The sequence below is a fragment of the Lutjanus erythropterus genome, chromosome 2 (genome assembly GCF_056507025.1).
Source record: "Lutjanus erythropterus isolate fLutEry1 chromosome 2, fLutEry1.hap2, whole genome shotgun sequence".
Lineage (NCBI taxonomy): Eukaryota > Metazoa > Chordata > Actinopteri > Lutjaniformes > Lutjanidae > Lutjanus > Lutjanus erythropterus.
Window position 1 is genome coordinate 13,515,682 of NC_139318.1, and position 20,150 is coordinate 13,535,831.

The window sequence follows — 20,150 nt, forward strand, 5'->3', positions numbered from 1 at the left end:
ATAAATGTCAGAAATAAACACAGTACGATTTATTCCAAGATTTTTTTTATTACCCTTATTACTTGAAACGCAAAGACATTTTGAAACAATGTAGATGCTATGCATTTATCATATTAATAATATAATAATGATGAATGCCAATACTTCACCCCCACATTTTTTTTCTTCTTTTAAAGTTACAGTATGTATGCTATCTTGTAATCTATAATGCATTTCAGAGTTTTAACATAATACGAACAGACAGTTAAAGATCTGATCGGTTAAAAGAAAATGTCAAGCACTTAAATTGTTTTGCCAACACGAGCAACTGGCAGAGTCAAGATATGGAGATTTACAACACAACTTTTTGCCTTCCCCACACAATGATTGAGAGGTTTGCAAATATACAAAGTCTTGCAATAGTTGACAGTAAAAAGAAACGTACTAGCTAATAGTACTCAGTTATGAATGATATTTATACTTGAGAACAATCTCTCCTCTCCAGGACTCGGGTAGAACGACACGCTGTCATAGTTTGGTTCATTCTCACGTCAAATGTTGTACCAAGAGTAACTGATTACAAGACAAACCTTTTCCCCAACAGAAGAACAGCAAATACCGTGTTGGCGACAGCACTTATATCAAGGAGCCGAGTCTGGATTCGCACTATTTCCTCAACCTGAGCTACAATTGCATTTATTGTGGCTCCTAAATGAGATGTCTGAACAAGTCTGTTGTTATTGTGGATGACAGCACAGTCAACAAAAAGATCTGTACACACTTGTCTGATGGACTGGTCATGGAACTGGTTTTTCAACTCTGTGCCAATTAACAAGAATCAGCAGGCAGCTTATTAATGTGATCCACCCATGCACCTTCATATTCTGATCCTTCACTTTGGACTCCCTGTTTAGGTCGGAGTTTTATTTTTTAAGGTTGCACGAGGTAAAGTGAAATGGTAACAAGTGATTTTCGAAAGTGAAACAAATTTAAGCCACAACACAAATGAGTAAAATGGGGGGAGCAGTGTTTCCTCTGTTCATGCAGCAGTGGCGGGCCATGAAAGTAAGAGAACAACCACCACTGCTAAAGAAACTTTGATTTAAAAAAAAACAAAAAAACAAACAAAACAGTTTTCTAACTTTACTCATCAACACAAACATGTATAGAGATAATGCTTCAATTTACCACTTAAAGTATCCAAATAAAAGCAGTTAGAACCAAAACTGGGTGTGAAAGCAGCAATATACATGGAACCGAAAATGAGATTAGCCCAAACCAAGGAAAATAAAAGTTTCCTTGGCCCAAACCACCACCACCATGAAAAAGTACGCTGGGAAACACTGGGAAGTAATAAGCATCATACAAGTAAATTCCATAATGTTTCCTTAAGGTGTTCTTTGGGCTAGGAGACTCATTTTTTATAGAAAATGTGTGTTTTTTGTATACATAAGGAGGTGAATGCAGCATGTTTGTGTGTGTAGTAGTATACTCTATGAGTGGGATGCTGCTTGTATGTTGGGCATTAGGGATCAACACAGTGGGCCATGGGAAAGGGGATATATAGACAAGGCAAGACAGGGTATTGAGGGCGGCGACAACCCCCCTGAAGATGTTCAGCGTCCTCAGCAGCTGCAGGTCTCCGCTGACGGCTTGGCTCGCTCATTCCTGTCCAGCTTTATCGGCTCAGGGAACTCATTATACAACTCCACCTCGGTCTCCTGAAATCAGACAATGGCAGCTGAGTGAGCTTCTGGCTCTGCATGGCCCAGCTTTCACAGAAACAAATATTGAAAGATCTGATTTCTCAACACATATATGTTACTTGTAATGCTATCCATCCATCTTGCCTGTTTTGGTGTGAGCTGTCAAGTTTTATGTCAGTCTGAAAATTCTCAGTCATCCAGGTCATGGTATTTGTCATTCATATTCGTATTTCATATTCTTCTGTTCTGAAGAAGACTCTTGGATGAGAGGTGAAATGTCTTCAAGAACTCTACCAAGGTCCAGTTGACTACGACAACCTTTTCTACGAATAATGGAACTAGATGGCACTCAGTTTGTGTTGCTTAAAGCAGCAAAATACACATTTGGAAAAACTCAAAAGCAATGTTTTTTCCAGAAATCATGACCTGGTTACTCAAGATAATCCACGGACCTTGTTGTGAAGACGTTTGTTTCTTTCTGCAGTAGAATCTAACCAAACCACTTTTTTCCCCTAGAAAGAAAGTAGTTCCTACATATCACCGCCCAAAATAAAGTCTGTCGAGTAAGTAACTGAGTAACTTGGTCATGATTTCTGTAAGGACACATTGCTGTTGAGTTCTTCAAATATATTTTGTTGGTGGTTTGAGCACCATGAGCTGAGTGCCATCATATTGGGGAGAAGACTGACATCTCTGTGGCTAACATCTCCAAACTAATGCAAAAATAATCTAGATGGATAAACAGCACAGGAAATGTATGTATTTTTTGGATTTTGGGGTGAAATGTGCCTTGGTAAATGGTAAATTGACAGTTATTTAAATTAGTAATAGTTATTTCACTGTTAACAAACATTTGAGATTACAAATAATGATTATATATACTTTATAAGCCATTTATTAAGCAACTGTAAAGCTTTACAAACATCAGTTGGAACTTTATAATGACCAACCAAATCATGATTATACAAAACATGTTCTCACTCCCAACTTGTTAAATACAGCAGCTTGGTCTACGGCCCTAAGCTTCAAACTATGACACTATAGGCACTCTGACGTCAGTTTTGCACATGCAGGGCTTTGCGATCTTGTTAGCAATAATAAATGTGAAACATCTAAGAAGACTTTCAAAGTAAAAGCACAAAAACTAAAGATCATGATTTGGATTAAAATGTTACTTGCAAAAGTTCACACATGTAACCTAAGTAAGTTACATACACAAGTATGTACGGTATCATATTTATCAGCTGCAACTTTATAATAGCCATAAAAATAATAAACAAATAATGTTTACAGAGGGTTTCCACATTAATTATTAACCAATAACAAAGAGTTACAAATGTTCATGTTACAAACTTTTTAAAGGTTTACAAATAATCTGGCAGTCATAAACAAACAATTATTTTTTTGTCAACAATGAAATAACTATCAATTTACCATTCAATAGTGATGGTTATTATAAAGTGTTACAGCCTAGGCTGTGATATCTCTCTGGAGTCTGTTACCTGTTTAAGGGCGTTGCGTGCAATAGTCTGGAAGGCCTGCTCCACATTGATCGCCTCCTTAGCGCTGGTTTCGAAATATGGGATGTTGTTCTTGCTCTGACACCAAGCCTGTGCTCGCTTGGTTGTTACCTGAAACACAAAGGAGCTGATGTTATACTTAGAAACATCAGACACAAGAGAATGACTGTTCAAGCCAAGCTATTTTAAAAACTGTCCCATTACTCAGAAGTCCAAGCAAAATATTTAGGTATGAAAAATTACAAACCACAACTGTACATATACTTAAAAAAAAAAAAAAAAAAAACATAAATAAATGGTGCACATAAGAAGCCCGCTGACCAACAGAGATGTGATCATCTGGCCCCACCTGTCTGTTCTCCAAGTCGATCTTGTTGCCCAGCACCACAAAGGGGAAGTTCTCAGGGTCTCGAGGGCTGGCCTGGATCAAGAACTCGTCCCTCCAGCTGTCAAGAGTCTTGAAGGTGTTGGGTGCTGTCACATCAAACACCAGGACGCAGCAGTCTGCTCCGCGATAGAACGCTACGCCTAAGGACTGGAACCTCTCCTGACCTGCTGTGTCCCAAATCTGAGACAAAAAATAAAGAAGACGGGGTGTGTTTACATGCACAAAATAATGAGATTACTGTAGATAAAGAGATTAAGGTAATACTGTAGTGACTGTAGTGTTTATATGGATCACATTAACCAGATCTTCCTAATGTGTTTACAATAGTTGTACAATAGTTTATGTGCAGTCTGGAGTTACCGTACAAGCAACTTGCAGGGAAACGAACATTTGTGTTTATCTTTGATAAGAGTTCTGCTGTTTGCCTTTTTAAAATTCTGCACATCACTACCCATAATGCTGTTTGTGTAGAAAAAGGCAGCTTTGTTGACAGTTCATTCGGTCCCTCTGTGGTGCATGTGTAGAATAAAGATACTGAATTAAAAAAACAAACAAACAAACAAACAAACAAAAACTTCCAAATCCATATCTGATAATCTAGCTAAAGTTAAAGCTAGGGGAGGTAATTTATTTTAGCAGCATTTTTGTCATATTCATAGAAATTCTCATTACACCCCTACAGCATTCAACAAATTAAATTATTTGACAGGAAAAAAGGGGAGAAATCTGGTATCTATGGCTGTAATAAGCCCTTCCAATAATTTCATTCTGACCAAATGAGATGATTGTCTTACATGAGGAAATTATTATCATGACTATCATCCTCCATAGTTTTTGATTCTGTAAAAGTAACCAGTTTATTTCCAAAATAAATTGTAAAATCACTAAAAACAAAAATATATATTATTGATCCTTAAAAGCAGATTTTTCAAGGTTAAATTAAATACAACAGTTATACAATGATCATGGTTATGAAGCCTTAAAAGGGTATTTCTGTATTGAGATATGAACTTTTGGGACAATAACACTGGTTATATGTGGTAAACATGATGAAATGTTTGCATTAACTAGTGAAAAAATGTCTGCATACACATCTGCTGTGGAAAGACATTAACACTCCCCTTGTGAGTTTTGAGAAGGTGGTGACAAAGTTAGTTTCTATAAACACTTGCCTAAATTTCTTCAGTCACCATTGCCTTATCTACATGTAAAAACTAGCTTCCCCCATTAAAAATGACAGCAAATCTGATCTAAAACCATTACTAGTTAAATTTCAATGTATATTATCTTATAATGTACAGAATAATGCAGTTGAATACCTGTCCCTCCCTTTAATACCAGTCAGATTTCCAATGTATTTCTATTTGGGCTGTCAAAGTTGACGCGTAATTAACACATTAATGCAAATTCATTTTAATGCCACTAATTTTTTTGATGCATGATTAACGAACGTACTGTAATACTGGCCTGACAAACAGTTTGAATCAGAAGCGAGCTTCCCTGTCACCCAACAACATAAACAGGCTTGTCTGTTAAAGCAACTGGCTCAACGCAAAGAAACAGAGGAATAGGAGGAGAGAGAGGAGAGAGTGCTGATCGAGCTGCAGCTCCACCTAAAGCCAGGTAAAAGTAACAATAAGGCTGACCCACAGCAGAGAGAGAGGGAGAGAGAGAGCGCGTGAATATGGACAGATGTGTCGACTTGATATAAAAACCTTTTATGATCATGAATCATAATATTACCACACACTTCTGTGGTGCGTGACTTTTAACTCCAAGTCTGATTTGTGTACATTTAAATACTTAATTATTTCATGCCGACTGATCACAACAGCGAGGAAGGAGAGAGGAGCTGCAGGAGAGAGGGCTGGGGAGCGTGAAGCGCCAACTGATATAAAAACTTTATTGATGATGAATCCTGATGTTACTGTACAGAGCTGTGGTTAAACACTACAGATAAAAATATCTGTCACTGTAAAGACCAAACTGACAGACACTCGTCTCCTCCACAAAATGTTTGTCACTGTGCTGCATTATAGTGCTTCAATTGAGTTTTCTATTGACGTTTTTAGTGTGTTTTGGCCTTAATGTTAAATTGAGCAGGTCAATATGCTCATCTGTGCCTGGCGGACTTGGGTTTGTCATGTTATTATTTGAACATATTTTTTTATGTCAAATGCAGTACCTTTGAGGGTACTTGTTTTTGGTCAATGTATTTTATTTGATAAACTTACATTTGAATTACATTTTAAACACCTGAAACAAACCTGAACAAATAAAAAACGTGCAATTAATTTGTGATTAAATATTTTAATCGATTGACAGCATTAATTTTTATATTTTATTAATTATTAAAAATTCCATCTAAAACAACTTTTACATGACCATTTAAGTTAAGATTATAAATTGTATGAAATAATACTGATATTACATATCAGTCTTGCTCTTTGCTCTTTGAAAAACCTATATCAGCCAACCAATAGAATAAAGTGCTTTAACAGAAAACTACTAGACAGAAACAGTGCATTTTCACAGTGGTACATCAATAAAACAATTGCCAGTCTATTGTTAAAATGATTAGCTTCTTATTGTGTCCTGTAATTGTTTTGGATTTGGTAACTGTGTTTCTATGAGAGAGAAGTCAGTGTTACATGTGAGTATTACTTCCTCAGTACCTGCATTGTGACAAGTCTGTCATCCACCATGACTTCTTTCGTCAAGAAATCGGCGCCTATTGTTGCTTTGTACTGGTTACTGAACTTCTTATTCACATACTGGTTCATCAATGAAGTCTTGCCAACACTAGGGAAAAAAACACAAGACAACAGTCAGAAATTAAACTGTGATGATTTGACTGGTGAAGCAAAAAAAAGGTTGCTTGCTTGCTGTATCACAGTACATGCATTATCATAAGACCACATTATATACAAAATTTATTTTCTTTATAATAAACTATCATGCTCAGTATCACTCACCCAGAGTCTCCGAGGATGATGACTTTGAGTAGTACTTTCTTCCTTGACGTCATTGTCCCACAGCTGCAAAGACAAAAAAGCAGATTAAAGAGGGGAAGACAACTCTAAACAGAAGCAGACTACTGCTGGTATTGCTCAAACAAGATGGATACAGCCATGCCTCAGTGATGACCGTTCTGATATGGGCCAACAGGTTGTACTGAAAGATGATAAGCTCTGTGTGTGTCTCAAAATACACTCCAAAGAAATGGGCTACTTCTAGGAATGAAACAGTTCAATTTCTCCTATACTTGAGTTTCCTTCACTTCACAAACAAAGACAAATACAGTAATAATGGGGCTAAAACAATAACACTGCACCGTATTGTACCACAGAGACTCCAAATACAATTTATGAAACAAACTATTCACTGCACATTTTTGTTGTTTTTTTTTCCCAGAATATATCGAACAATGCAGTGCTGGGTTTGTTGAGCCGAGATGACATCTATTTGTGTAACCACAGCTGCTTGTTTTTATTACACTGTACAGTGCTAATTTTGTAATATTTATGCTACTGACAAGCCATTCAATGGAAAAAAACAAAGTAAGTTAGAGACCCTACTGAATGTGGCTCATACAGAGCTATTTTTCAACTAAATGGAGATCAAAAATTATTTACTGCAATAGACTAAGTGGTTAGAGTATTTTCTGAGAGAAAACAGTCAAAATGATTAATTCCAGCTTCTTAATTGTGAATAGTTTCTTGTTTCTTTACTCCACTATGACAGTAAACTGAATATCTTTGAGACGTGGACAAAACAAGCCATTTAAGGATGTCATCTTGGGCTTTGGGAAACACTGGCTCACACATTTGACCATTTTCAGTCATTTTATATACCAAACAACTAATCAATTAATCAAGAAAATAATCTGCAGATTAATCAACATCGACAATGAAAATAATCATTAGCTGCAGTCCTAAATGCCATGACCATTTATTTAGTACATGTGAGAGTACCAGTTAGCATGATAACAAATAATGTACAATCAACCAAATGTGAGAATAAGAGTCAACAGGACTTTGTCTGAAATATTCATGCTAAAGAGAGACACAAGACAAGGTGAACCTCTGTCACCACAATTATGCATTGAACTGCTAAGTCAGAGTATTACAACAAACTACATTGTTTCAGTCCCAAAATCACAATAAACTAAAACAAAAAATGGAATACACTCAATTACTAAAAAATATACAGAATGGAACCATGAATTGTGTTGACCATTACATTGTGCTGTATCATGGCTTCCCAACTGATAACTGAGTGAAATTGAGACAATATTTATGTTAATTAATGATCCAGATCGTCAGAAGTACAGATTATTTTTGTACTAAAATCCATGTCTGATCAAACATTCTCATCTGCGTGCTGGCTCAAGTCATCACCAAGCATTTCTAACCTTGGCTAAGTGAGCTTTGTAATAATAAACCACCTCATACAGCTGTAATGACCAAAGTCCAAACTCTATTATCGATGGGCTTTAAACCAATCCACTCGAGTTAGACCTTGGAGAGAGCATTAAAAAAAAAGAAAGAAAGAAAAGAAAATAGTCATAGGTTTTCACGTCACATTTACAGCCAGATATGTGAATAAAAAGCCACAACTTGAATCCATACCAGTGCTATTCTGAGGCAAAACTAGCATAGAGCTATGATCAGTGCGGCTCTCTTAATCTGCACCCCATGACACTGTGTCAGGGACTGATCACATGGTTTTAAAACACAGGACTAACGGAACCATGACTTGGCAAGCATGATTAGCAAAGCAAATGCTGGAGTTTAATTCAATGCACATACCGGTGTTATAATCCACAGTTATGATCAAGCTGTCGACCTATCTGGGTGTAAATATTTCCACTTTGTAAATTGTAGCAGAGTCCTTTTCAACATTTTATTAAACACAATGGCAAAGGGTTAGCAATGAGGAACAAAAATTGCATTTGGACAAATGCTAGTTAGCTGTGTAACCAAATGTAAGACAAAGATTTAGCATAGATCGGGTAACAGTATCATTACTGAACAGAGAACATTTACAACTACAGCCAGACGTTTTAGCTACTGTGTCCACTGGCAACAATTACCACATCAGTGACACTTCTTATTTTAAGCTAACAGTCGTTAGCTAAGCAAGGTTTATTAACAAATATGAAACTTACTTAGCAACAGCTATATTGTTAACATATATCGTTAGTGAAAACAGTAACTAAAGTCAGCACAAACCAACCTGTGCGATGATCCTGCCGTGAAAAATATCAAAAGTGGACTTTTCCTCCGCCTCGATTGGAAGCGTTAGCTAACGCGCAGGCTAGCTAACAGGCTAACAGCTAACACCTATAAATGTCTGTCGTGAGAAAACAACACGTTCAGAGCGTCGACAGCTAAAAAACGTCCTGTAGCTAGCCTCGCAGCTAACTCTGCTAATCAAATTCAACGCTGCCACTGCCGATAGGTATCTCCCTTCGTGTAACAGAAGCGATTTGGTACAATGGTGTGTTTCGTCCTGTTCCCGTTGACGCTCCGTTTTCCTGTGAAGCTAACGTGCTAACTACTAGCCGAGCTGCTGTCTGTGTTCACTTCCTCCAAAACAAGCTCTGTCCGCGAGAGCTGACGTCAGACGCTGCTGGACACGCCTTGTTCCACAGGACCTGAGACAAGTCACAACAACACGACTGTCATAAATTATAATGTGGATTTAATTACATCTGTGTGGCAGGTTATGTAGACCTGTCCTTATTATGTACAGATTCAATAAATCTGTCCTTGTCGTGAATATGAACAGAAAACTACTGGGTGAGCATTAACCTACATAGTTTTCCATGCATTGTTATGGTCTTGAGACTGTTACTAAGTATACAGAGCCACAAATTTTGAGCCTACAGATACTATAATCTACAGCTCTGCTGCAAGGGAACTGCAGCCTTTCTTTTCTTATGCTATGATTGGCCAGAATAACGTGCAAAGAAAGCTTGAGGCAAAAATGTGACCTACTCCCCTCTCCTGTGACCTCCTACTATGATTAGCTATGATTACTGCCTAATTGCTGTCCTTCGCTCCAGACTTTTCTAGCCACTGGCAGGCAGGGGTTGGATCAGATGACTCTGAATTGTAGTCAGTTGAGTACAAATTACATGGCAATTTGTGTAATTAGAAACATAATCCATTCAATGACAAGAAATGTAATGTAATCTGAATGATTTTGGCACCTTATACTAAAAATTACGCAGCCACAAAAATTAGAGTTCCACAAATATTCTTGTTTTTTTCAACAGTGCAAACTGAATGATGCCTCTTTACCAACAAGTAAACTCCTTTTTTAATTTATTTGGCGACTTTTATGATTTTATTGATAGGACAGATGAAGATAGGACAGGAAAGTGTATGAGAAAGTAGGAGATTGACTTGCAGCAAAGGGCCATAGGCAGGAGTCAAACCTTCGTCCACTGCAGAGGACCTATACCCTCAGCACATGGGGCGAACACCCCACTAACTGAACCTCCGGGCCACAAATAAACTCCATAAAAGGATGGCAATGGTGACAGAGATGGATATAGATGATAAATTATGGGTCGTTGTTGTTGTCAGGAAAAGGGTGGTTTCTAGTATACATATGAGTAAGAACCTCTCTACAACTGTAAGCAACTCACCAACATAACTTTGTTAGGAGAAGGACATAGGGGGCCTGATTTATGCAGCCAAATGGGACAGAATGTGAAGTCTTTCAACTATATCAAAATCTGTCTGATATAGGATCATTAAAATGAATATTGTACACAGGGCATATATTACACCAGTCAAATGCTATAAAATGAACCATATGGTCTCAGATAAATGCTAGCATGGCTGTGGTAATGTCTGTAGGAATGCCCTGTGATGAACTCTCTCTGGTCAGTGGTGACAAATGCCCCTCCAGAGATCCTCCAGGTTGGTGTTCTTAAATGTCCAATATGGTGCATACCAGCGAACATGGAAAATGGGGTGGGATAAAAGACTCTCCCTAAGTCCTACCTCCTTTACAGCCAATGCACACTGTCTGGATGCTAGACTTATGGCTGTAATACTAATAATAAGTTCACAGGGTCTCCAGCAGCTCTATTAGTACCGTCCATGTCCTCTCATGGCCAGTTTACTGCACCATCTGGGTATTTAATGATGACCACTATTGCACTGATAAGTTTGAGGCATTTAATTTTACAATATACAGATCACTGACCACTGTGAATTCTTCTTTTAATTTTTCATCACCACACAACACCAACTAAAGTGGAAGCTAATGAGGAAGATGGTCAGGTTATCCCCAGCCATGCAAACAATTTATAAAACAAAAAGTATGATTAGTGATAGAGACTTTTGTACTGAAGCTGCTGATTACAATTTTTCACAATGTTCAATATCTTTAAATATGACCACAATAAGTGTTCATTGTTCTTTCAGGGACTGGAATTAATGACTGTCATCCAGTGGGCCTAATTTTTGCCCATGGGCCATATGTTCAACACCCTTGAAAAATTCTGGTACTGTATTTTAATAGAGTTTTTATCATTTACGTTTTACTATTTATTTATTTTTTATTGTCTTTTGCTGAAAATAAGATGCACATATCCACCACCTGAAAAATGTGATGTGGAGTGACAATGCTATATCATCATTGTTGCTGACTGAATCCACAATTGACATATTGTCACTGAGGTGAATCCTTTCTAATAGTATTCGATGAAGCAATCAGTTCTGATATTATCGAGTAACCGGAGTCACTGATTAAGATTAAAAGCCACCTTTGCCTGCCGAAACCCGGGATCGAACCAGGGACCTTTAGATCTTCAGTCTAACGCTCTCCCAACTGAGCTATTTCGGCAGCTCTGAAAAAAAACTTTAGCCATACACACTATTTACCTACAACTTAGAAAACAACAAGCCTGGTAAATGCAACATAAATCTTTTATTTTTTATTTTTTTAACGATAGATTGACGCAGTTGCCATCAACAGACCAGGACATGTCACTGCAATACATATTTCATTGTCAGACAGTCCAATAAAAACTGAAATTCAGAGGTCAAACGCTTTATTATCTTAAAAAAAAAACGTTATAGATTATTATTTTTCTGTTTTTGACTGTTTTCACAATCACTTCCGACGCACAGCACGTTGTGAAGAGCGCGCAGTGACGTCATCGCGTCGGACGGAATGAAGCGTCATCCTTTCTGATGTAGAGCGGCGCGGCGGCCTTTCTTTGCTGCTCTACATTCCCCTCAGTCTTTCCGCTCTTATCCCGGTATTTACTGCTCTTTAGTCTTTTTTAAAACTATGACTCGAACGTCGCCTCTTCTGGCCGCCTGCCTGCTGCTGGTGGCCGCTCTGACCTCGCGGGTCTGGGCGGACGGTTTGGTGAATGAGGAGGTGAAGAGGACAGTGGACCTGAGCACTCATCTGGCCAAGATCACCGCGGAGATCGTGCTGTCCAACCAGGGACACTCTGCCGTCCAAAGCTTCGTGCTGGCGGTGGAGGCTGATCTGGCCCCGCACCTCGCGTACATCGGAGCTTCGGTTAGTGGATGAAACAACGCCAACAACTCTGTCTGTAACCCCCGGCTCGCTAGCTTTAGCCTGTTAGCCACTCCATAGTAACTTAAGCTACACATAACTTCACTGTGCAAAATCTTGCTGCTCTCAAATGTTGCATTTTTCTGTGTTAAATTGACAGCAGCAATAGTGCACAAGTTAACAGCATGCTATTATATGATGTTACAGTGTGTTCATTGAATGCCTGAATCACGGCTATATGCTAAGCCGATATGATGTGATTCAGTGTGGTGCTGCAAGCTCTGAAATCAAACAGACACTGTTAGCCACCGGTATCTACTATTTCATCATGTGGATTACTTGTGCAATGTATTAGCATCAGTTCATTTGCTGTGAGCACAAATTTATGGAACAACTCAACAGATTCGATAAATTCATGTTGAATTGCTAAAAGGATGTGAGTAAGAAGCTATGAACTTCCTTAGCGTTGCACGCTCTGTCAGTGGCTGAATGACACGTATGCGCTGGGCAGCTCACTTCCGTGTGTGACTGCGCAGGTCTGCCCCTTCGCAATGAATGAAACTGCATCAATGCTGTTTTTGGACGGAATAACAAAATATACACGTTTCATTCATGGGCACTGTAATCTGTGGTGTTTTAAACCTCTCACCTGTCCTGTGTTTTGCTTGTAGGTGTTTTCCTTTCATGCTTAAGTCATCATGTTTCCACAGGTGAAAGGTGATGAAGAGGAGGATGGCACACTTGAACTGCAACAGACAACAATTCAGGGCCAAAGGTAAGAGATCAGACTATTGTTATCTAGCACAGGGTTTCCCAAAGTGGGGTACGGTGGTGCAGTTTTGGTCTTCTTATTATTGTGTAACTTTAATGCAGTTGAAATGGTTGGGATGGAGAAGGGATGCATGGCCTAAAAAGTCTGGGACCTGCTGATCTAACAGGAGTTTTTTAAACCTTCAAAAACAACTAAACTGAATGAAATACAATGTATAATGAGTGCATTTAAATCAACCTTTCCATTATACTGGGTACTAAATGAGTGATTGATTCAGATGTGGCTATTTTACCCTTGAATGCTAAAAGTGAGTCCTAAAACCTTGGAATGAGTTGTCACCTTCAAACCTCCAGTTCCCTCATCTTGAAGGTAATGGTTTTTGAATAGGTTTTTTGTTAGGTGCTGGAAATTAAGTATGTGGTTACCACAAGCTTAAGAGACTTTTATGTTTGATTCTGCAACATAAAATATGCCACTAATTACCCCACTTGTAAATTTTGAAGCTTTTATGTGTTGTAAAAAAAAGTGGCAAAATGTAACTTTTGTACTTATACAAAATCTAATGGGAAAATACCAGTGCCTTTTGGTGGAGGGAACCAGAGTGATGCCAAATTCCAGGTTGGTCAACAAAAACATGTCATCTCAGCACTATATAGCCAAAGAAACATCAGACCAACATTGTTGTCTCAAAGCTCCTTTCTAGCAATAAAAAAAATCACAACAGAAGCCTCTCTGTCGAACTGATTTCTGTCAGCCCAGTTACTTTTAATGAGAAAACAAAATGGTTTGATTTTAAAGCAATATTTGGAAATGTGTTAGATGCAAATATTGTATAAATATTTGGGGTCTTTTTGGCAGCATTTTCCACGTACCATGTAAAGTAATAAAACCACTTAAGTCTAATTCTTTTCAAGAATCCAAAAATGACTTCCTGAAAAATGAAAGACTTATGGTTCCTGGGAAGCAACCGCATTAACGTCCTTATGCAAATATATCTCACACATTGTCCTCTCTGTTCCTGTACAGCGGGCAGTTTTTCAAAGTGCAGCTTCCCTCCAGTCTGGCAGCAGGGGCTCAGCTGAAGACAAAAGTAGAAATGACATTCACCCATGTCCTGAAGCCATTCCCCACACAAATCACCCAGGCTGAGCGCCAGCTGGTGGTTTTCCAGGGGAACCACTACCTGTACTCCCCATACCCGACCCGCAGCCAGACCACACGTGTCCGTCTGGCCTCAAAGACCGTGGAGAGCTACACCAAGCTGGGCAACCCCAGCAAGAATGATGAGATCATTGAGTATGGACCCTTCCGTGATGTGGGCCCATTTAGCGAGGTACAGCTCTCATCTGATGTGACAAGCTTTGGGTGAAGCTGCAAGAAATTTGCTAAAAACAGCCTGTGTTTTCTGTCTTCTCTGCTGTCCAGGATACAATGAAGATCCATTACGAAAACAACACACCCTTCCTCACCATCAGCAGTATTACTCGCACCATCGAGGTCTCTCACTGGGGGAACATCGCTGTGGAAGAGACCATCGACTTGAGGCACACAGGAGCCATTCTGAAGGGGCCTTTCTCACGTTATGATTATCAGCGTCAGTCGGACAGCGGCATCTCGTCTGTCAAATCCTTCAAGGTGTTGTAGTACACACAAGTCACTGTCTCTTGTTTTTACTGTTGAGCTGATGGTGACGACTACATGTGCCTTCTCTTCCACAGACCATCCTTCCTGCCTCGGCCCAGGACGTCTACTACAGAGATGAGATCGGCAACATCTCCACCTCCCACCTGCAGGTTCTGGATGACTCAGTGGAGGTGGAGGTCAGGCCTCGCTTCCCCTTGTTTGGAGGCTGGAAGACCCACTACATCATTGGCTACAATCTGCCCAGCTATGAGTACCTCTACACCTTGGGTAAGTTGATCTCTGATAACCCCAGCTAACCCAAACTGGAGAAAACTTACCCTGCTTAACCTACTTATGTCCTGAGGGACCACTCCAAAATGAGAGGACAGATAATTGAGACAAAACCAGTTCACACTCAGCAGGGCAGATGCTTGCTGTCATTGTGATCTGAACCCAGGCTTCCTGTTTAGACTAGGGCTGTTAAGATTTTTTTTCAGTCTAATCAAATTTGGCTGACCAACACTCGACAATTCATTCTTTATTATTTTCACTTTACTGAACCACACTTATATCTTATATCAGCCTACAGGAGTATGTTTTAACACTTGTCTTTGTCATCAGTGACGTGAAAACATCAAATGTTCACACAGTAAAAAGTGTGAAGCAGAATTGTGCATCCTCCCGTAGTTCAGTTCTAAAATTAGTGTGCTGCAGAGCCTCTCTCCCCAGAATGCAGCAGTCATTGTCCAGCATCACCTGACCTGCACGCTCTGCACTTTTGGTTTAATTTGACCAAATCAGAATTTCTCAGTGGCAATATGAACCAAGATTTTTTTTTTTTACTGAGTTTTATGTTGTTTCTGTGAAGTTTGAATGATGATGATGATGATGATGGTGGTGGTATTAAAATTACAGTTTGCAAAGGGAGGCTGGTGAGTTTGGCAAAAGCAACAAAACAGCTGTTTCTGGTTAAACAAAATGTATCTCACTCGTTAAAAAGGGTCTGTCACTGTTGCAGTCCTTTCCATAATGTTGTCAGGCACTTATAATAGCAATCATCAAGTGGCAAAAAAAAGCACAAACAGGGAAGTGTCGCCTGGCCTGTGCACTCAGCTGGAGCGCTCTGGTGAAGTTGCTGACAGTGCATCACCTGTGTTCCATTTCTGTCGCTTTTCTCCTTTTCTGTCACAGTTAGTTTTGTGGTTTGTGTTGATTTTTAGTGGTTTGTACAACAACATTGTATTATGGCAGAGTTTGTGATATCAGTAAATAATGTATAATTAGCCAAAGAATCAATATAATATTGTCTTGTTGTTAAACTGTGTGTTGTTAACGTGTCACATCATTGTATCGTCCAGGTGACCAGTACGCTCTGAAGATGAGACTGGTTGACCATGTATATGACGATCAGGTCATCGACTCCCTCACTGTGAAAATCATCCTGCCAGAGGGAGCCAGGTCAGTGTTTGCAGGCAAATCTACAGTTTATTAGGTTGAATAGAGAGATTTTTTAGTACTTGATGCTGATTTCTCATATTTTCCATGTAATGTCCAAACAGAAACATCCATGTGGATACACCTTACAAAATTGATCGCATGCCAAACCAGCTGCACTATACATATCTGGATACTTTTGGCCGACCAGTGCTGGTCGCCACCAAGAGTAACCTGGTGGAACATCACATCCAGGATGTTGTGGTAAGACTATTTACCAGCATATTTGCAGAAAATCACTTGGACTAATATAACATGTAGCTACTACAGTGTTATTACCCACATGTCCAAATATCCTGACAGTTTACCTTTCAGCTTTGACAAATGTTAAAGAAAACTCTTATACACAAAATTATTTAAGTAATTATGCGCTGCAGCAATCAGAATTTTACAGTTTGACAGAATAATCCCAGGAACTCTGTAAGTTTTCTTCTTGTGGCACCTTCAGGCCAGCTGTCAGAATGTAAACCAAGATGTCTTCAAAGGTACTGGGTTCCTTTGTGGTACCAGTAGCGTGATCTAGGACCTAGGACCAAGAAGCAGGTTTACTCAGTTATCTGGACTGGACTGAACTTTGCTGAGTAAAAACAAGAACTGGTCTTTTTACATCAGTCCTAGTTCCAGATTTGAAATTTGAGTTTTTTCAGCAAAGTTTATCAAGATAAATTTGTAATCTTGTTTTGTGAACAAGGCTTGATGAAAGCTGATATCAATAACTGATAACACCTGCTTCTCATGGCTGATATCGATAACAGATAATTTCATATTTGTGTATGTTAAAATTCAGCTCATATAACCTGTAGTTAATGCACACCTGAGAAAGGCTCTGATGTAGTGAGCACAGATCGATGATCATCAAAAAACTTCACAAATATACTTTTACTTTTATAGAGAATTTTGCCTAAGAATTTAAATTAAATGCTTTGACAACCTGTCAAATCAGATATTAATATAGCCAATATTTATTGGATAAACTAATATCTGTGAAATGAATTGTGATTTGATATAAGCTGTGAAACTGTGTTCAGATCTTAATTGATAAACCTCCTTTGTATTCACCAGGTCCATTATAACTTCAATAAGATCCTGATGCTTCAGGAGCCTCTGTTGGTCGTAGGAGCTTTCTACATCCTCTTCTTTACTGTCATCATCTATGTCCGCCTAGACTTTGCCATCACAAAGGTATGACAACATTCATGTATTTCTGATTCCAGAATGCTGTGTAAAACATGAATGAGGCACAGTGTGATCATTTTGCTAATTCCTTTTGACATGAACTGAATTAAAAACAGTGCAAAGACAATATTTAATGTTTTACCTCACTGACTTTGATGATTCTTTTATTAATAAGCACATATTCTGAATTTGATGACCACTACAGGGGAAACAAAAGATGATTACATTGTGTTCATATTTATGCTTTATACAGCATCCCAGTTTCTTTGGAATTGGGCTTCATTCCCTTGCTTCCTTTGGCAGATATTCTGTGTACTTCTATCTTCATTCAGTTCTTATCACTTTACTATTTTGAATCATTTTTAAATCTATTTTACATCTTTCTTCTGTGTTCAGGACCCTGCTGCTGAGGTGCGTATGAAGGTGGCTTCCATCACGGAGCAGGTGCTGACTCTGGTCAACAAGCGTCTGGGTCTGTACCGCCACATGGATGAGGTCGTCAACCGCTACAAGCAGTCTCGTGACACTGGGGCGCTAAACAGCGGCCGGAAGACTCTGGAGGCTGACCACCGCACTCTCACCAACGAGATCAGCTCACTGCAGGCCCGCCTCAAAGCTGAGGGCTCTGACTTGGCCGATAAGGTTAGTGACACGGGTTTGAATCGTAATTAACTGAAAAGCGGCTGTGCGTTGTGGCTCACTCCCCTCTCTGTGCTCTCAGGTCGGGGAGGTGCAGAAGCTGGACGGCCAGGTGAAGGAGCTGGTGTGTCGCTCCTGCCAGGAGGCGGAGCGGCTGGTGGCGGGTAAGATCAAGAAGGAGGCTTACATCGAGAGCGAGAAGACTCTGACCAGCAAGAGACAGGAGCTCGTCAGCCGCATCGACAGTCTGCTGGACGCCCTGTAAACGCCTCCTGCCACACTAGCACACAGAAGCAGACACACACCTATATCCGCTACAACATACAACCGACAGTTTGTATGTATGAGAATTAAGTTAAATGTGACACAAATGCTTACACATTTTATTTACCATCGTTGAACCCAGACATGGACTGTTAACATCTCATCTCCTGGTTGTGATGGGTTTATCTTGTGCCTCTGTGCCTTCTGATAAACTCAGACATAAACACGTCACTGTGTGCTCAGCTCTCCAGCAGCTACTTCATAACTCTTTGGCTTTTGTTTTTGTTTGTCTGTTTTTGAGTTTGCTGAGCTACACTTAAAACTTTTGTTCCACTTTGCTCACACTTGACACTTCATTTTCATGTTCAGTTCTGGACTTTGTATTATTCTTCCCCTTCCTTAAGTATCTGTGGTTATGGGACTTTTTTGAAACGAATAACTGAAGGGCCCAAGTGTTTTCAGTCTCATGTCTTTACTCACATCTGCTGGATGCTAAGATTGAATCATCTATTTCTTAGAGATGAAGTTGAAAGTCTTTACCAATCTTATCTCTTTTGCACTTACAATTTTTTCTACTTGCCCCTGACTGACATTTATATTTGAACTCATTTGAAGCTCTGATTATGTGTCATCCCAAATGCTTTGTTTTTGATGTTCATCAGTCATATTTTCTACATTTTGTATGATTGTTTTTTTTGTTTTGTGAATGGTGTTTTTTGACCATGAGATTAGTGAATACATGAGATTAGATTGAATGCGAGAAAAGACATGGGAGATGAGACACAGATGTTTGTGAAATGGGCAATGATATGGAAAGCGGTCAAATTTGAAATAAAGTTTTGAGAAACTCATAATTTAGTATGTTTTTACGATTACACAGCATTCTGATACTTGCTATCTTAAGTCTCAAGTCTCAGTCTCAGATAAGATTTTCCCCTATTTGTTATTACAGAGGCAGATCTTAACTAACTTTAGGAATCCTGTCTAATCTTACTTCATCTTATTTTGGGTTAAGGAAGTCCGAAACCCAACACTGCTTATCAACTTTTATATCAGTTACCAAGCAACCAACACTACTTTTCTCATCTTACAGATCTAAACAACTTTGTAACTGTTGGTTTTCCTTTTAAAACATACTGAAACATACAAGAAAATGGAACAAAAACAATGATGGGCACTGAACTTCAAGACAGACAAGTTTGAGGTTTTGGTAACTTCTGTAGAAAAATCCAAAGATAGTCTTGTTGGGAAGTTTCTAACATTGCTAATTTGAAAGGTGAAAGCGTGGACTGAGATAGCAGTCAGTCTCCAGTCATCCATTGTATAAAAGAGCAGTCATATGAATTAAACAAGTTAATGAACACTACTGTACGCTAGTAAGTTAGGTATTACTACTGGTGGAAAACTTCAAGTTAAGACAATTTATTGTTTGTCCTAAGGCTAGGAGAATTCCAGATTTTGGGAAGTTTAGGAAGATGCTTGTGTAGTCCACTTTTCTTAATTTAATATAGGAACACTGACTAAGGAACTGTTCGTGTGTAATGACTTTTTACTAAATCGGGTCCTAACTGTAAATCTTGTGGTTTCCAAACTTTTAAGATAGGATGTGTAAAATAGGAAGCTTCTGTGCAAACCAGATTCCAAAAAAATTTTTGAAATTGTTTCTGAATTTGACCTGCAACACATTCCAAAAAAGTTGGGACGGGGTCACATTTATCGTGGCAATACATCACCTTTTCTTTAAAAATCATTCAGCAAGCATTTGGGAACTGAGGACACTTAATTGTTTAAGTTTTGAAAGAAAAATTCTCTCCCATTCCCATATGACTTCAGTCGCTCCAGAGTCAGGGGTCTCTGTTGTCATATTTTATGCTTCATAATGTGTCATTTTCAGTGGAAGAATGGTCCAAACTGCAGGTAGGTCAGTCAAGTCCTCTAACTCATTTACTATGAAGACAAGTTGTTGTAACACATGTAGAATGTGTCTTGTCATTGTCTTACTGAAATAAGCAGGGACATCCCTGAAAAAGACATCT

At 39.0% G+C, this 20,150-nt stretch overlaps 2 protein-coding genes and 1 non-coding gene across 4 annotated transcripts; 1 reads left to right on the forward strand and 2 right to left on the reverse strand.

Moving 5' to 3' along the window:
* Positions 1 to 28: 28 nt before the first annotated feature.
* Positions 29 to 9,196, reverse strand: rab7a (RAB7a, member RAS oncogene family). Of its 2 annotated transcripts, XM_084728979.1 has the most exons (7): positions 8,832 to 9,196; positions 8,041 to 8,113; positions 6,569 to 6,631; positions 6,269 to 6,395; positions 3,555 to 3,773; positions 3,188 to 3,316; positions 29 to 1,700 (listed from the first exon to the last, which is right to left on the reverse strand). In XM_084728979.1, the coding sequence occupies exons 2-7, from the start codon at positions 8,043 to 8,045 to the stop codon at positions 1,605 to 1,607; spliced, it is 639 nt and encodes a 212-aa protein (XP_084585105.1). In that variant the 5' UTR covers positions 8,046 to 8,113; positions 8,832 to 9,196; the 3' UTR covers positions 29 to 1,604. The 2 variants fall into 2 exon arrangements, with proteins under 2 accessions (XP_084585105.1, XP_084585113.1); XM_084728987.1 differs by lacking the exon at positions 8,041 to 8,113 and having other exon boundaries at positions 8,832 to 9,195.
* Positions 9,197 to 11,386: 2,190 nt separating this feature from the next.
* trnaf-gaa (transfer RNA phenylalanine (anticodon GAA)) lies at positions 11,387 to 11,459 on the reverse strand. Its single transcript has one exon. It is a non-coding gene; the product is annotated as a tRNA-Phe (tRNA).
* A 319-nt stretch (positions 11,460 to 11,778) lies between these two features.
* On the forward strand, positions 11,779 to 18,324 carry rpn1 (ribophorin I). The gene is made up of 10 exons (XM_084728998.1): positions 11,779 to 12,149; positions 12,857 to 12,921; positions 13,945 to 14,251; positions 14,344 to 14,553; positions 14,637 to 14,829; positions 15,900 to 15,999; positions 16,101 to 16,239; positions 17,098 to 17,217; positions 17,608 to 17,853; positions 17,933 to 18,324. Exons 1-10 carry the CDS (start codon positions 11,910 to 11,912, stop codon positions 18,113 to 18,115), a joined length of 1,803 nt encoding a protein of 600 aa, XP_084585124.1. The 5' UTR covers positions 11,779 to 11,909; the 3' UTR covers positions 18,116 to 18,324.
* The last annotated feature ends 1,826 nt before the right edge of the window (positions 18,325 to 20,150 follow it).

Excerpts from the sequence above, each read along its gene's own strand:
- rpn1 (XM_084728998.1), top strand. The coding sequence starts at position 11,910 with ATGACTCGAACGTCGCCTCTTCTGGCCGCCTGCCTGCTGCTGGTGGCC. Across the intron at positions 12,150-12,856 it reads TCGCGTACATCGGAGCTTCG|GTGAAAGGTGATGAAGAGGA; the intron begins GTTAGTGGATGA and ends ATGTTTCCACAG. Across the intron at positions 14,554-14,636 it reads CGTCTGTCAAATCCTTCAAG|ACCATCCTTCCTGCCTCGGC; the intron begins GTGTTGTAGTAC and ends TCTCTTCCACAG.
- rab7a (XM_084728979.1), bottom strand. Across the intron at positions 3,774-6,268 it reads ACAGACTTGTCACAATGCAG|ATTTGGGACACAGCAGGTCA; the intron begins GTACTGAGGAAG and ends TTTTTGTCTCAG. Across the intron at positions 1,701-3,187 it reads CACGCAACGCCCTTAAACAG|GAGACCGAGGTGGAGTTGTA; the intron begins GTAACAGACTCC and ends GTCTGATTTCAG.